Raw genomic sequence first — 15,906 nt, 5'->3', positions numbered from 1 at the left:
TGGCAATGTAAACGTATGTTTTTTCATGCCAATAAAGCTCCTTTGAATTGAAATTGTGTCTTAAAGAATCCATATTCCAAGATATTCTGCATATTATGGCCTGATATGCATTGATCTAATAGAAGACAGATCTTTCTTAACGCCTAGGGTGTGACGTGTTATTAGCATCTCTTTAGTCTAACAATGGCCCACTGTTATGTAAATAGCTTCCCTGTGTCTTACCTGACATGCTAATCAAGACTTTACACGTACACATATACACACACACACACACACCGGGGTCATCAATATGTCCGAACACCGTGGTAGAGGGGAAATCCCGTTTTGGCGACGTAGCGTTAAGGCGAAGTGTACTAACATGGGCAAATGTACGAACAGGGTCTCCTACTGTACTGATAGGGCGACATGCACATTTACATTCACGCTTTTCTGCAGTGCCGATAAGGCGACATGCAAATTTCCATTCAGGCTTTTGCAGGTGAGCTCACATTTCACCATAACAAAAGGAGGCTACTCTGTTGGAAAGGGTCTGAATACTTTTAGGCTATTTTCTATTTTCGGTTTGTTTGTCATGGTTTAACTTGTAGGCAAGTGCTTTCTCATCAGCCTGACAGGCGACAGCAGGAGTAGCTGCTACGCATCACGCATGCATTACGCACGCACCAAGCTCTTTTTTCCCCCGCTGTAAATCTGATCTTAGACCAGCATTATCATCTCACAGTTACACAGCCATTCTTCATGTCGCTGCCTCGTGGCTAATAACAGACCTGAATCTGATCCTAGGTCAGCCTAAACACAGCCCAGCACACACGTTAAACAGAACTCCAGTTCGTTCCGTATCCTGATCATAGCGCAGTAGCGCATGCCAGCGGCCCAGCGCACACACACACATTGATGATTGATTGCTTGCTACACTATTTCGCCTTATCGCTACGTCGCCTTAACGCTACGTCGGCAAAACGGGACGTGCCCGTGGTAGAGACTATTTTGATCTTACTGAATATGTCAAGGTTTTATTCAGAATATGTATGACACTGATTTACCACGACACTCTGGCATATTAGGAGTCACCTATTACTATAGTGGTTCTCAAACGTTTTATTTGCAAGGTCCCCCATAACTCTGAGAGTGTACAAATGGAACCACAGACCTGCTATGGCCATTCATCTCTTTATGTGTTTTTGAGATTTGAGATTGGACATTATCGAACCATTTTGATAAATCTTGAAAAATCTACTCCTGAACATATAATATGGAAACATGATAAGTTCAGCAAATGTACATTCATGTCTAGTGGTGATATGTTTATCAATGTCAGAGAAATACATTACATAAAATACATTAATTTATTTAATGAAAATAATTTGCTGTTCACTTCAGAGGTACCTCCAAAGGAGTATTGATATAGTATTGATATATATATATACTTTATGTTTGGATTCTGGAGTTTAGTAGACTTTAGTTTAGGTATTCTTGACTTCTCTCAACCTTAATCGTGTGTGTGATTTCCTGTGACTTCTTGTGTGCAGCAATCACACGTTTGACTGCAGGCAGCACCATGCCGTCTATGGTAATAGGGATGCAAATCGGCATATGAGGGGCTTCTACCTTAGATAACTAGGATTAACTGGCACACCCCTTCAAGTTACGAGGAATAGGATCATCATAAGAACACAGTTATGAACAATTCTGCCTTTATAAGAACGTTTCATGAATCTGACTCGACTTCTCTTAGGAATTCGCTGAAGAAGAAATTTAAGAAGAGAACGAACAAGTTATTGGTGAATGAGGCCCAATGAACACGCATGTGTAATCTGTGGCGGTGACTTTGGTCAGTCAAATGCACCAGAGTCAGACCACAACACAAACAACATTCATTGACATCCTTGATCCTTTATAATAATATTGCTATTTCTAACATGTATGAAAATGTATTCGGTTATTTGAATGGGGTGATTCAAAGTAGATTTGGTTTATTTTGTATTGTAGCGACCCTGCAGGAATGCTCCCACTTCCCGGTAGAGGTACCACTGTGGACGCCGCGTCCTTTTCTTGATTGGCTGTCGATTATTTTATGCCCATATATGGAGATCCCTGATGTCATCAATATGACATCATCTCACTGACTTCAGACAGAAAATGACATGCTTTCTTCAAGGATCTCCATATAAGGAGATCAATTGCTGCACAGCGGTTCTGGACAAGTATGCAGACACACACGCAGAGATTTATAGATGATTCATAATGATGTCACTTGAGCAACAGTGGGCCTTTTGGATGATCGCATTGAATGTGCATTTGCTGCTGCTGCTGCTCCACAGGCCACATCACCATTGCTTGCAGGCACTCCTGTTTGTAGTTGATTTAAATAACAAGTCAATCACGATGAAGAAAAAAGGTCAACCTCACCACGTGGCAATACCAAAGCGGGCCACTTTGCCCATCAATCCTTCGCCCAAACGGGAGAGACTGACTTATGCCCAGGCTCAGAGCTTGGTGGAGTTGGAGGTCGATGGCTGCGTGCACCGGCTTAGCGTTTACGACAAGCTGGACGTCATCAACGACGCGACGGCCCAGGAGATCATGAGGTTCGATGGCAAGAAGGAGAGCAATGAGAAGCCACAGCAAGCTCTGGTTCGCTCTGAGCGCTTCCAAAACAACCAGCAGCAGAGTAACACGGCACTGACGGCCACACTTGGCGGCACAGGCCACCATCAAGGAAGTGGGAGCGCGCTGTTGGAACCCAAGTTCCGCATAGCAGAGTACAATCTGCCAGCAGTGCCTCAGAGGCAGACGGCGTACTACAAGTACACAGTGAAGACAGCGGCGGAGCTTAACGAGGAGGTTGAGTATGACATGGACGAGGAGGACGACTCCTGGCTGGAGCTGATCAATGAGAAGAGGAAGAGCGAGGGCGTCAGCCAGGTGTCCTCTGACCTCTTCGAATTCCTCATGGACCGATTCGAGAAGGAGTCCTACTTTGCCATGCAGGGCCAGAGCGACATGCAGTCACTGGTGGGGGATGAGGACGCTGTTTGCTGCATCTGCATGGATGGAGATGGGGCTGACAGCGACCTCATCCTCTTCTGTGATTCATGCAACATTGCTGTGCACCAAGGGTGCTACGGCGTGCCCTACATCCCAGAGGGTCAGTGGCTGTGCCGCCAATGCCTCCAGTACCCATCCCGATCTGCCAAGTGTGTCTTCTGCCCTAACCGGGGAGGCGCCCTGAAGAAGACGGACGATGACCGTTGGGGACACGTGGCGTGCGCCCTGTGGGTGCCTGAGGTGGGATTCTCTGACACAGTCTTCGTGGAGCCCATCAGCGGCATCAACAATATCCCGCCTGCCCGCTGGAAGCTCACCTGTTACCTCTGTAAGGAGAAGGGGGCAGGGGCCTGCATCCAGTGCTACAAAGTCAAATGTTACACTGCCTTCCATGTCAGCTGCGCTCAAAAGGCCGGCCTCTACATGAAGATGGAGCCAGTTAGAGAGGTGACAGAATCGGGCTTCACAACATTCACAGTAAAAAAGACTGCTTACTGCTGTGCCCATGCACCTGATGGTTGTGACAAGAGACCCCTCAACATCTATGAGAAGGCTCACTCCAAACACACTGCTCACCACAAACAAGGAGAGAAAAGAGGCTGTGATGATTTAAAAGGATGGCAGAAAAAGAGGTGTATACAGGAAGATCTGGAGCCAGAGCTGGAGGTGCCTGTCAGCTTTGGACCCAGCATAACAGCCTCAAGTTTGGATACAATTCTCAACCAGGTGGCTGTCCAGAGGAAGAGGCCTTTGGTGGAGCGTGTCCTGAGCTATTGGGTGCTTAAGAGGCAGTCAAGAAGCAACGTGCCACTAATCAGAAGGCTCCAGACTACCAAACCCCAGCCTCAGAAAACAAAGCAACCGCAGGAATGCAGGTTGGAGAGTAATCAAGCATTGAAGGAGCGACTGAAGGAAGGCCATCGACTCCGTCACAACCTGGAGCGTGCTCGCCTGCTGCTGGAGCTCATCAGGAAGAGGGAGAGGCTAAAAAGAGAAGAGATTAACCTCCATCAATCAATATTAGAGGTCCAGCTCACGCCATTCAACACTATGTTCAGGGCGGTTCTAAACCACCTGTTTGAGAAGGACACCTACAGAATCTTTTCTCAGCCTGTCAGCATCAAAGAGGTTCCTGACTATTTGGAACACATCAAGAAGCCCATGGACTTTTCCACCATGAGGAAGTGCATTGATGAGCACGGCTACAAGAGCTTGGAGGAGTTTGAAGCTGACTTCAATCTCATCATTTTCAACTGCATGAAGTACAACGCCAAGGACACATTCTTCTACAAGGCTGCCGTGCGAATGCAGGAACACGGCAGGGTTATCCTCAGGAAGGCCCAGCGGGAAGCATTGGCTTTGACTTCCCCAGTGGGTTACACCTCCCCCGAGTCCTGGGAGGTTGAGGACAACCAGCTGAACTCAATGCTCTCTGATAATGATCTTGATGTCGTGGCGACCCCCTTTCTTGCTAAACCCTCTGACACCGGCAATACACAGACCAATATCTTCTTCCGTGAGTCCAAGAGTGTCAGCCAACAACATCCACCTAAGATAGTTGAAACATAGCCAGGCTCCCCAAATTTGCGTGCCAAGACCTTCCTTCATCCACGGAAGAGAACCAGAACCACCCATTAAACGCCTTGACACAGGAATAGCCAACGAGTTTGTTGTTAAGGACAGCAGACCAGCTCCCAGCCAGCCACTAGAACTGCAACGACTTGGCGATTCCGAGTCCAGGGGGTCTGGGGGTGTGCAGTGTACGAGCACTGTTGTCATGCCCAAAAGAGTCGCCTTCCGTAACACTGTGGATGATAAAAGCACTCTGGTACTGAGAACGGAGAGTTCACGAAAAGCGTTTAAGATTACGTCAGATCATGGATCCCAAAACAAAGAGGACGGAGTGTTGACACAACAGAGTCCGCCTGCCTCTGCCAGCTCCAGATGTTCTCACAGTGGAAGATACAGTCCAAATCCAATGAGAAAATCCTTCTTGTCCACATCTTTGACAACAAGCACAGCTGACAATGACTACCTAGATCCAAGATGGTTCCTTTTGGCATCAACAAGATGATAGAAAAAATATTTTTGAGATAAAGAATAATGTAGCTTGCCACCTGTCATCAAAGCTTTGTCTTTTGTCTTATTCAGGAACTAAGATAGTTACATTTGGAGGTTCTATAGTGAAGTGTTTCATTTTGGGTACATTTATGATTTGGTAATTTCTGCTCGGCCCTGTTCACAATCACAAGTGCACTTATAGCCCCTCCTGTACTCATTTCACCTTGGTTTGCACTCATTATTCTTGTCATAAAACCTACATTTAGCATCATACCACCTTGCTTTTGTTGCGTCCCCTTACCCCAAGACCCAGAGGGTCATGAAATGGCCTTACAAATAAAATAGTGGAATGCAAGTCATTCTAGTAAAAGATCCTCACACAAAGGTTTAACCAAGCCCCCAGAACCCAGGGCTAGATTTGAAGCAACCCCGATGGTGGCCAAAGTTGGAACTGCAGCCTAAACGCGCATTTTGGCCCCGCCCCCTCCACTCCAGACAATCCTTCCTCTGAGCGGAGAGCAGTGTGACGTCATTTGTGGTCTCTAGGTAGAGACCAATTTCCCCCAGAATGCACCTGGATTAGCTACATGCTAGCATGTAGCCGTTGCTTCAAAACGCCACTGAGCACTTGCATTGAAATGATAGTGGGGGCGGGGCCGGTCCGCTCTCTATTTTATATATACTCTATGGGTTTAACGGAGTGGGGTACTCTGCAATTTAATCAAGTCAGCAGCCGGCCAACTCGGGAACAAGGGAATTAATGCTCCGCCCTTTAATGCAAACCCCATTATACCTGTTGTCATAGGACCTGTTTTGACTATCTGTTTGCCTGTGTCCATTTATGCCCATGTATGGAGATATCTGTATCTGTCTGTCGGGCGGCCGAGGGTCTAGTCGGGGACCGGCCAGCCTACTCAGGAACAATGTAGATAGGGAATGAATGCCCCACCCTTTAATGCAAACCCCATTATAAATGTTGTCATAGGACGCGTTTTGACCATCTGTTTGCCTGTGACCATTTATGCCCATATATGGAGATATCTGTATCTGTCTGTCTGCGTCCATTTTATGCCCATATGGAGATCTCTGCAGACACAGTGCCGGTTCCGGAAAAGAATGATGTCAGACATTAGCTCCGCGTACGGAGATTCCAAACCTTTCGCGCCGGTTTCGGAGAATTGCGTATCGGATCGGGTCAAGGCTGGGCACTGCACTACCTGCTGCGGCGGGGAACGCGCGTGCCGAATTTGAAGCCGGTGGGACGAACGGTTCTCGAGATACGCAGATTACAACCATGTGCTGTCAGGGCTCTTTCATTCGGGCCAATTCGCCTCGGCTTCAATTGGCTTCAATTAGTAGTCAGGACTCCGCATATGGAGATTCCGAACCTTTGGCGGCAGTTCTGGGAAACCGCATATCGGGTCAGGTCGAGAACTAGGTAAGAACGTAGGCAAAGATCTGAGCTAGCTGCGTGCTAAATTTGGAGTCTGTAGAACCAACCATGTGCTGTCACATTTCATGTGATTCGGGCCAATTCGGCCTCACACAAGTTGTGAAAATAGAAGATCTACAACTACAAGCACACAACTGAGCTTGTAGGTCAGCTATTTTTACACATTTAAAATGTTTCATTTTTATTCATATAAAAAAGGAATATATGGACTTTGTCAGGTGGAAACCTCATATCTCCAAAACTGTTACTTTTCAGGATTCAAATTCAAAAGACGCAAAAGTAGCAGATTTACAATCTGCGTTTCGAGCTTGTATATTTGTTACTTTTGATACTTTTGTGTGACGCGGCTGTGTAGTAAGATCAAAAAGTTTGAATATGGAGATAAGAGGTTTTTGCCCGACAGCAACGATATAAAACCTTCACATACAAGGTTTCCACCCGACAGTTACGACATGCCGCCTCCAGCCCGCCAGGTGGCGCTGTAAAGTATAGCTGCGTATAGCTGACCTTCACACAGATGTCTCGCAGCGCCCCGGCCAGCACCCGGTATGCGCAGGTCTTGCCTCCGAAGGGTTCTCCCACCAGCATGAAGCCATGCCGGACGATCATCATCTCGTAGATCTGCAGGATCTTCTCCGCAAACACGTCTGTGACCTGCAGGTTCAGCCGCTTGCTGTTGTCTCTGATGGCCTCCAGCAGGATCTTGTAGTCTGGCTTGGGCAGCTTGACCCCTGGGAAGAGGTCTGAGGTGATACCCTGGACATCGGTTGAGAAGATGGGAGGAGATTCTAAATGAGGAATTGTGAACTTGTGCTTGCAAGTGTGTGCATGTGTAGGCGCACATACTCCTACACACAACGCAGCACGCACATGCATAGGCAAAAACATGCAAATCTGATCTGATTTAAAGAGACTCAAATTGCCCTGGCGTTTCACAGTTCCACATGCACTGACTTGAGTAAACAGGGACTGATATCAGATAGACAGAACTTAAACAGAACTATCAGAGCATTTACCGCAACTGCTCCAATGTGAATGAGAGAGGAAAATCCTCTCCTGCATTGAGATTAGATATTTTATGTATTTACTATTTTATAATAATAATAATAATAATAATAATAATAACAACACAACAGCAACAACAAATAATCAATCAAAATCACACAAAGGCATAGAGTTAGTGCAGATAAGTAAATGCCTGGTTGCTCTCAGACTGTAGTGCTCTCATATTCATACGGTATATTCATTAATTAATTATCAATCAACCAACTTGCTCCCCAGTCCCCACCAACCATCCATCGCACCTCAAAGAGTGGCAGATCATGCGCCAGAAACTTGGGACGATTGACATCGATGATGGACCTGAGCAACAGAATGTCTTCATTCTCCTCTGGATAACTCAGCTGAAATGACAATGGAACAAGAAAATGTCAGAGAGATTGCATGACAAGAGTAAACTGAGTGAGGCTGTGTAGAAATGGATGTGTACTGTATACGTGTGTGTGTGTGTGTGCGTGTCCGTGTGCGTGCGTGTGCGTGTGTGTGTGTGTGTGTGCGTGCGTGCGTGTGTGTGTGTGTGTGTGTCAGGAGTGTATCCTAAAAGGAGGTACCTTGCGGAGCAGATGGAGTTACAGTATGGAGTTAAATAGAGATGTAGCATCAAGGGTATTTAACGGACAACTTTTTTTATTGTGCCACTTCCATGCAAATCAAAATAGTCAAAATCACTAAAACAATAGAAATAATTAAATGAAAACATTTTAACACTCATCTTTTCTTTTCTCTAATGACTATCTAAAATACAAACCCTTGTTGTAAAAAAAACCCTAAGTTGTTTAAGCTACAATGGAGAATGATGCATTAAATCCCAATTTTGCCGTATACTGTAGCAGTAAACAGTAAGGTAACCAGCAGCGTTAGGGTTAATTAAATAAATACCTAATGAACCCTAACAGGACCGATCCGACTGGACCTGACACAGTGACATTTTAAAGGCAGCATGCAGGAGAATAAAGGGCTATATATTGTAGCAAACAATTCAATACCAATGTCATTTCAATGCATATTTTGTTTATACAAATAATATATTCCTTTTAATGTCCATATATGGAGATCTCTGTACTGTATGTGGCAGCATGATTGGCAAATACAGTGTCTGTATCTGCAAATCATGGTCCCTTTTATGCCCATATATGGAGATCTCTGATGTCATCAGTATATGCCCATATATGAGCATCCCCCATTTTGTGCCGATTTATGAAGCTGACTGATTTGTTTGCGCATGCTGTCATGGCGACATATTTAGGTTAGACAACACACTCCATGTTTGGGTGTAGCTACAGTACATTGGGAACTCCTTATATGGTTATGGCTGAGTCATGGTGACATGAGCGTGACGTCAGAGGTCCGCCCACCGGTTGGTCTTCCCTTAAGAGTGTGCTTTTCCGACTTTATTATTCAAGAGTGACCAGAAGTTTGGTGCACTACTCCTCCCACATTTTCAACCCCTAAATACCTTCCTTTGTACCGCATAAACCTGCTGCTGAAAGGACCTCAACAAGAACCAGGATTCACAGCAGGGAAAGTAAACTTCAGGGAACATCTACCAGAAGCTGTGTTCTCAGAACTTCACTCAGAGACTAAATGGCTTCCACGTCATCTTTTTCAGAAGATGATTTTTCCTGTCCTGTGTGTAGTGACATCTTTAAAGAACCTGTTGTCCTGGAATGTAGCCACAGCTTCTGCAAAGCCTGTCTGCAGCAATGGTGGACACATAAGGGAACAAAGGAATGTCCAGTTTGTAAGAAAATAAACAAAGGACAATATCCACCCTGTAACCTGGCTCTGAAGAACTTGTGTGAGGTCTTCATACAGGAGAGGCATCAGAGACCTTCAAAATGTCAGAGAACTTCCTCTGGGAATGAGGATCTCTGCAGTCATGCTGAGAAACACAAGCTCTTCTGTCTTCAATGTCAACAGCCAGCATGTGTTGTGTGTCGAGATTCTAAAAAATGCACCAGCCACAGTTTCAGACCCATCGATTCTATTTTTCATTCTATTTTTCATTCTATTTGTTATTATATTTTTTCTTTTATTTTTGATTTGATTTTTGTATCTCCCTCAGTCCATAAGGATATCCCTTTGGATTAGGGATGTCCCGATCATGTTTTTAGTAAAAAATGTGCCGGAAAGGCAAAAAACAAAACAAAAAAAAAACAAGAAGGGCTTGTCGAGTGGCCTTTCTAAAAGCTATCATTCAAGCTTAGAATCATGTATAGAAATAATAAGAAATATAGCTCCAAGCAGCGATAAAGTGGCCAAGCCAGAAAAAGCAGGAAAGCAAAAAAGCAGCAAGGGAAAGCAGTAAAAGCACGAAAAGTGGGAAAAGAAATCAAAGAAAAACTAGAAGCAGTGTTCTTACGAACAGGTCTCCGGTGTCTTTGGCCTACTGGTGGCTCTATAATAGGCCAAAGTGAATAAGGGTGCCACGCGTTCTTGGGCCTTTCACGGCAATCGGGCGCTGGATGTGGGATTTGAGGCATTTTGTTCCAAAAATTTGTTTTGCAAAAGTTGACCCGCTGGTGGCGCTATAACAGGCCAATGTGAGAAGGGTGGCATCTGTTCCTTGGCCTAGTGGGAATGTGTGTGCAAAATTTCACACACATAGCAGGCTGCGCTCATGATTTGAGAAATTTTGTTCAAAAAGGAGCAATCCTACAAACCTCGGAATTCAATGTTAGCCAATTATAGAATATGATATCGGACAAATCCGTCATGATTACATCACTGTAGAGATACTGTGTACTGATTTGTGATTTTCGGATAAAATCTGAAGGAGTAATATCGAAGAATGTGTTTTACAAACTGTAAGTCGGCCTTCTGGTGGCGCTATAAAAGGCAAATGTGAAAAATGCAGGGCACAGGTTTTTCCTTGGCCTCTGGGAAGTGTGCATACAAAGTTTTACACTAATTGGTGGAGTTATAGGTAAAAGCACAAATTGGCCTCTACACAACATGTAAGCAAAAGACTGTATATGCAACAGACATAAAATACTGTGATACTATTCACCTGGACAGTGTATGATGCTGTACATTATATCATTGTAATCCTTGGCCATCACAACATAGGTGTAGACATCACATAGTTTGTAATACAATGCTTGATTCAGGAATTATGATGCAAAATACATTATTTGGTAATGGCGGATATTAAAATAGGCATCAAGGAGGGGCATTTTGGGGAAGGCTTCATATCAGACAATGTTCAGGGACCCAAACTGTTTTGCTGTATACTGTAGGGCTGTCCCCGACTAAGGATTTGTATAGTCGACTATGATTTTAGTCATTGTGTTGATAGTCGAATATTAGTCGACTATGGCCCGTTTTTTTTATATATATTATTTTTATTATTTTTTTCGTTTTTTTTTTTTTTTTTTTTTCGTTTTTTTTTTTTTTTACAATCAATGGCGTATAAACAACAGAGGTGAAACACTCATTTAAATAACATGTCTTCTTGACTTTTGTTTTAATAGATAACTCATTCATTATTTAAGCCAAGGTTTATTATCATGATGGCCTTATAAGAATAGTAATAAATACAGCAATAACAACAACGAAATAATATCTCTAAAATAAATAAAGTAACTAAATAATATAAGGCGAATTAAATAACAAAATACTAAAATAAGTAGGCCTATTAGGTGTAAAGTTTATTCACTTAGAAGCTAAAGCCCCAGACCCCAGTAACAGCCATGCAACTACTGTATAGGCGATGCGGTCGCCGGTCACACATTTCTATACAGGCTCTGCCGACACCAATATCTGTGTAACATCCATACGTGCATCTATGCACGAGGTGAGACGCTGCACACAGTGCACAGCCTGCGCTGAGCCTGACAGAGAGACAGCGATTGGATTGTACAAAACAGACCCCGTAACTACTCGTCGGGGAGAAAGAGGAAAGGAGAGCTTAAAACACAACTTTAGTGCTGTTGTGTTAATGGCATAGGTTTATTGCCGATCTGCAAGCTAAAAACGTGAGCGTTCGCGTCACTTTTGGGAGTATATGGACATTACATAATGGACTTAAGCCAACTTACTTTTATCTGACATGTTGCTCGGTGTGGAGTGGTAGGTCATATCATAGCCAGATTCTGCAGCTTACTTTAGTTTTGTCCTATACGTGTTTAAAGTGACGGAGCCTGATTGAGTTGTTAACACAGGACAGCTGTGCAGGTTCTGTGGAGTCTACGCAATGCCCACACACACAGACAGTACGGGCTGTGCCTCATTGATTGATTGAAAGCAGCCAGTAGGCTATGCATGTTTTATTGCGAGAAACCAAAGTATATGTTAAATCATCGGACATTAAGCACCCCAACAGCCCCCCCCCCCCCCCCCCCCCCCGCCCCCCCCCCCCCCCCAAAAAAAGAATTAAAAAAAAAAAGTTTTTTTTTTTTTTCATTCGACTAAGATATTGCCATTCGACTAGGTGCCGTTTCGATCGAATAGTCGACTATTCGACTATTCGGGGTCACCCCTAGTATACTGTAGCAGTAAACAGTAAGGTAACCAGCAGTAAGGTAACCAGCAGCATTAGGGTTAATTAAATAAATACCTAATGAACCCTAACAGGACCGATCCGACTGGACCTGACACAGTGACATTTTAAAGGCAGCATGCAGGAGAATAAAGGGCTATATATTGTAGCAAACAATTCAATACCAATGTCATTTCAATGCATATTTTATTTATACAAATAATCTATCCCTTTTAATGTCCATATATGGAGATCTCCGTACTGTATGTGGCAGCATGATTGGCAAATACAGTGTCTGTATCTGCAAATCATGGTCCCTTTTATGCCCATATGGAGATCTCTGATGTTATCAGTATATGCCCATATATGAGCATCCCCCATTTTGTGCCGATATATGAAGCTGACTGATTTGTTTGCGCATGCTGTCATGGCGACATATTTAGGTTAGACAACACACTCCATGTTTGGGTGTAGCTACAGTACATTGGGAAATCCTTATATGGTTATGGCTGAGTCATGGTGACATGAGCGTGACGTCAGAGGTCCGCCCACCTGTTGGTCTTCCCTTAAGAGTGTGCTTGTCCCACTTTATTATTCAAGAGTGACCAGAAGTTTGGTGCACTACTCCTCCCACATTTTCAACCCCTAAATACCTTCCTTTGTACCGCATAAACCTGCTGCTGAAAGGACCTCAACAAGAACCAGGATTCACAGCAGGGAAAGTAAACTTCAGGGAACATCTACCAGAAGCTGTGTTCTCAGAACTTCACTCAGAGACTAAATGGCTTCCACGTCATCTTTTTCAGAAGATGATTTTTCCTGTCCTGTGTGTAGTGACATCTTTAAAGAACCTGTTGTCCTGGAATGTAGCCACAGCTTCTGCAAAGCCTGTCTGCAGCAATGGTGGACACATAAGGGAACAAAGGAATGTCCAGTTTGTAAGAAAATAAACAAAGGACAATATCCACCCTGTAACCTGGCTCTGAAGAACTTGTGTGAGGTCTTCATACAGGAGAGGCATCAGAGACCTTCAAAATGTCAGAGAACTTCCTCTGGGAATGAGGATCTCTGCAGTCATGCTGAGAAACACAAGCTCTTCTGTCTTCAATGTCAACAGCCAGCATGTGTTGTGTGTCGAGATTCTAAAAAATGCACCAGCCACAGTTTCAGACCCATCGATTCTATTTTTCATTCTATTTGTTATTATATTTTTTCTTTTATTTTTGATTTGATTTTTGTATCTCCCTCAGTCCATAAGGATATCCCTTTGGATTAGGGATGTCCCGATCATGTTTTTAGTAAAAAATGTGCCGGAAAGGCAAAAAACAAAACAAAAAAAACCCAAGAAGGGCTTGTCGAGTGGCCTTTCTAAAAGCTATCATTCAAGCTTAGAATCATGTATAGAAATAATAAGAAATATGATGGGGGGAGATATGGGGACCTGACGTCACGTTAAGATGGCGACCTAGTGGCGTTGCTCTGCACAACCGTGCAAGGAATTATAGTATGAACTGAACATTTGTCTGCTAATTTGTCGACCAAAACCTCAGAACATGCCAAGGAAAGATCCTGCTTCTATTCCTGCTAAGGTGTGTGAGATTTTTTTACGTTCTAACAAAGGCAGGGCTGAAACAACCCCGACGCCGCAAACAATCACACCGCCTGCAGCCGCCAGCATGGCCAACGACGAAGTACTGAAGGAGATCAGACTACTCCGAGCTGACTTTGGTCTAAAGCTAGACAAAATTGAGACTCGTTTGTCTACCATGGAGAGGTCGCTGGCTACAGTGGAGAAGAACATAACAGCTGTACAACAAGAGGTTTACGTCAACACAGCGCGCATTGGCGAGGCTGAAGGTCGCATATTAAAGACAGAAGAAACACTGGATGAAACAGAAAAGACTCTTGGCTCGGCCATCAAACGAATAACCTACCTCGAGTCCAAAGTGGTGGAGCAAGAAGACCGCAGTCGTAGAAAAAACCTGCGGTGTTTTGGGCTAAATCCACGGGCGGAGAAGCAGCAGTCGCTTTATGACTTTGTCAACAAAATGCTGCCGCAGTGGATGGGGCTGGGACCCGACCAGTCCTTCACCCTGGAGCGGGTTCATCGCACGTTGGCTTCAGGGAAGCCTGAACAGAACCGGGCGGAGTTTCAGGACAAGGAGATGGTCTACCGCAAGTCACAGCTGAAGGACATCATTCACGACGGGGCTAAGCTGACGTTCAAGCAGGACATCTCGGCCGAGACCGCCCGAATCAGACGTGGGTTTAACTCCATCACACAGCGGTTTGTCGACATCGGGGCTTTCCGTGGATTTCAACACAACCCGTGCAGACTGAGAGTTTTGCATGATGGCAGGATCCACCTCTTCTCAACGCCACAAGATGCTGAAGAATACTATAACAACATCCCCAGTGTGGACGCGACCCCCACTGAGGAAACCGCAGCTTCGGAGGGGAATTAATGCCTGTTTAATCTGTCTTTGTTTTGGAGTCCCTTTTCTTTTTTCTTTTTTTTTCTTCATCGTCGCATGCGCCCCTTTCTCCGCCCACTCTCGGTTGTAAACACAACTGACAACATGGAGCAGCTGACGACAGGACAGTATGGAAGCCCAAAAGGACCAAAATGGCAAGTAAGACTAAACTGTTGTCATATGTTAAGTTAAAGCCAAAGTGCAGAAGGAACAATATAGCAATCTGCAACATAATACCATTTGTCTCCGCCAGGCCGAAAGGCCCGGCCGAGACACTACTATTATTTTCTTCTCTCTTTCTTGTTGCTTATTTTTATTATTATTTTTTTTTCTCTCTTTTTTTTGGTTATTTATGTTTTCTTTCTTTAAAAAAAAAGAAGCTCCTTGTGTTTATGTATAGCTTTCATAGTTTCTCCTACTCCCTTTATTGTTATTACTAATATTATTTGTAGTAGTAGTAGCAGCAGTAGGATTATTATAAGATCAATAGGAATGGAGTACTTGTGAGGGGGGGGGGGGGGGGGCAATGTAAAGGGGCAATTCACCACAAGAATGGGTATAATGGAAATAGTCTGTTTGATTGTTTCTTTTTTCTTTCTTTTTCGGTTCATACCAGGGATAAGAATATATATTTAATATGCACGGTTGTTGGTGCATCCCATTGGGTAGGCTACATGTTGCATAAAAACAATTGGTTTTTTAGTTTTTTTTTGAGTCCTGCTGCTTGCTCTATTTTTTGAGACAAGCTTAGGAAAGGTTAGGAGTGTTTTTTTTTTTCAGGTGGTGGGGAATGGAGGTATAAGTACATTCTTTGGGTGGGGAGGTCTGTGTGTGTGTGTGTGTGTGGGTGGGGAGGTCTGTGTGTGTGTGTGTGTGTGTGTGTGTGTGTGTGTGTGTGTGTGTGTGTGTGTGTGTGTGTGTGTGTGTGTGTGTGCGCGCGCGTGTACATGTCTCAGCTGTTATATATTTGCATCTCTCTCTCTCTTTATCCCTTGTCGCTCTCTTCATATGTCAAGTTATTTCTGCATTATTTTTATGGTACTATGTATCCCATTACGGTATTAATTCTAATAATTGATTATGGCTAATGCAATAAAAAATGGAGGGTTAAGATTTGTCTCCTGGAATGTTAAAGGGATAAATAGCCCAGTAAAGAGGGGCAGAATCTTTTCTCATCTAAAACATTTAAAAACTGAAATTGCCTTTTTACAAGAGACCCACCTTATTAATAAGGACCATCATAGATTAAAAGTGTCATGGGTTGGCCAATCCTTTCACTCTAACTTTAGTAGCAGAGCAAGGGGAACAGCAATCTTAATACATAAAAAAGT

General features: G+C 44.0%; 1 protein-coding gene and 1 pseudogene across 2 annotated transcripts in view; one reads left to right on the top strand and one right to left on the bottom strand.

The window, feature by feature from the left end:
• dnah7 (dynein, axonemal, heavy chain 7) overlaps nt 1–15,906 on the bottom strand; it is a gene marked incomplete at both ends in the record, with an annotated part of 103,225 nt that overhangs the window by 40,543 nt on the left and 46,776 nt on the right. The window contains 2 exons of the mRNA XM_080730080.1: nt 7,070–7,318; nt 7,867–7,965. Of these exons, the coding sequence (XP_080586206.1) occupies nt 7,070–7,318; nt 7,867–7,965 (348 nt within the window). The remainder of the gene's footprint in view (nt 1–7,069; nt 7,319–7,866; nt 7,966–15,906) is intronic.
• LOC308300667 (bromodomain-containing protein 1-like) lies at nt 2,386–4,617 on the top strand (annotated as a pseudogene). Its single transcript has one exon. The product of its transcript is annotated as a bromodomain-containing protein 1-like (transcript).

Source organism: Nannobrachium achirus, assembly GCF_963921795.1.
Source record: "Nannobrachium achirus genome assembly, chromosome: 1".
NCBI classification, from domain to species: Eukaryota; Metazoa; Chordata; class Actinopteri; order Myctophiformes; family Myctophidae; genus Nannobrachium; species Nannobrachium achirus.
This window is presented reverse-complemented; position numbering and strand designations above follow the sequence as displayed.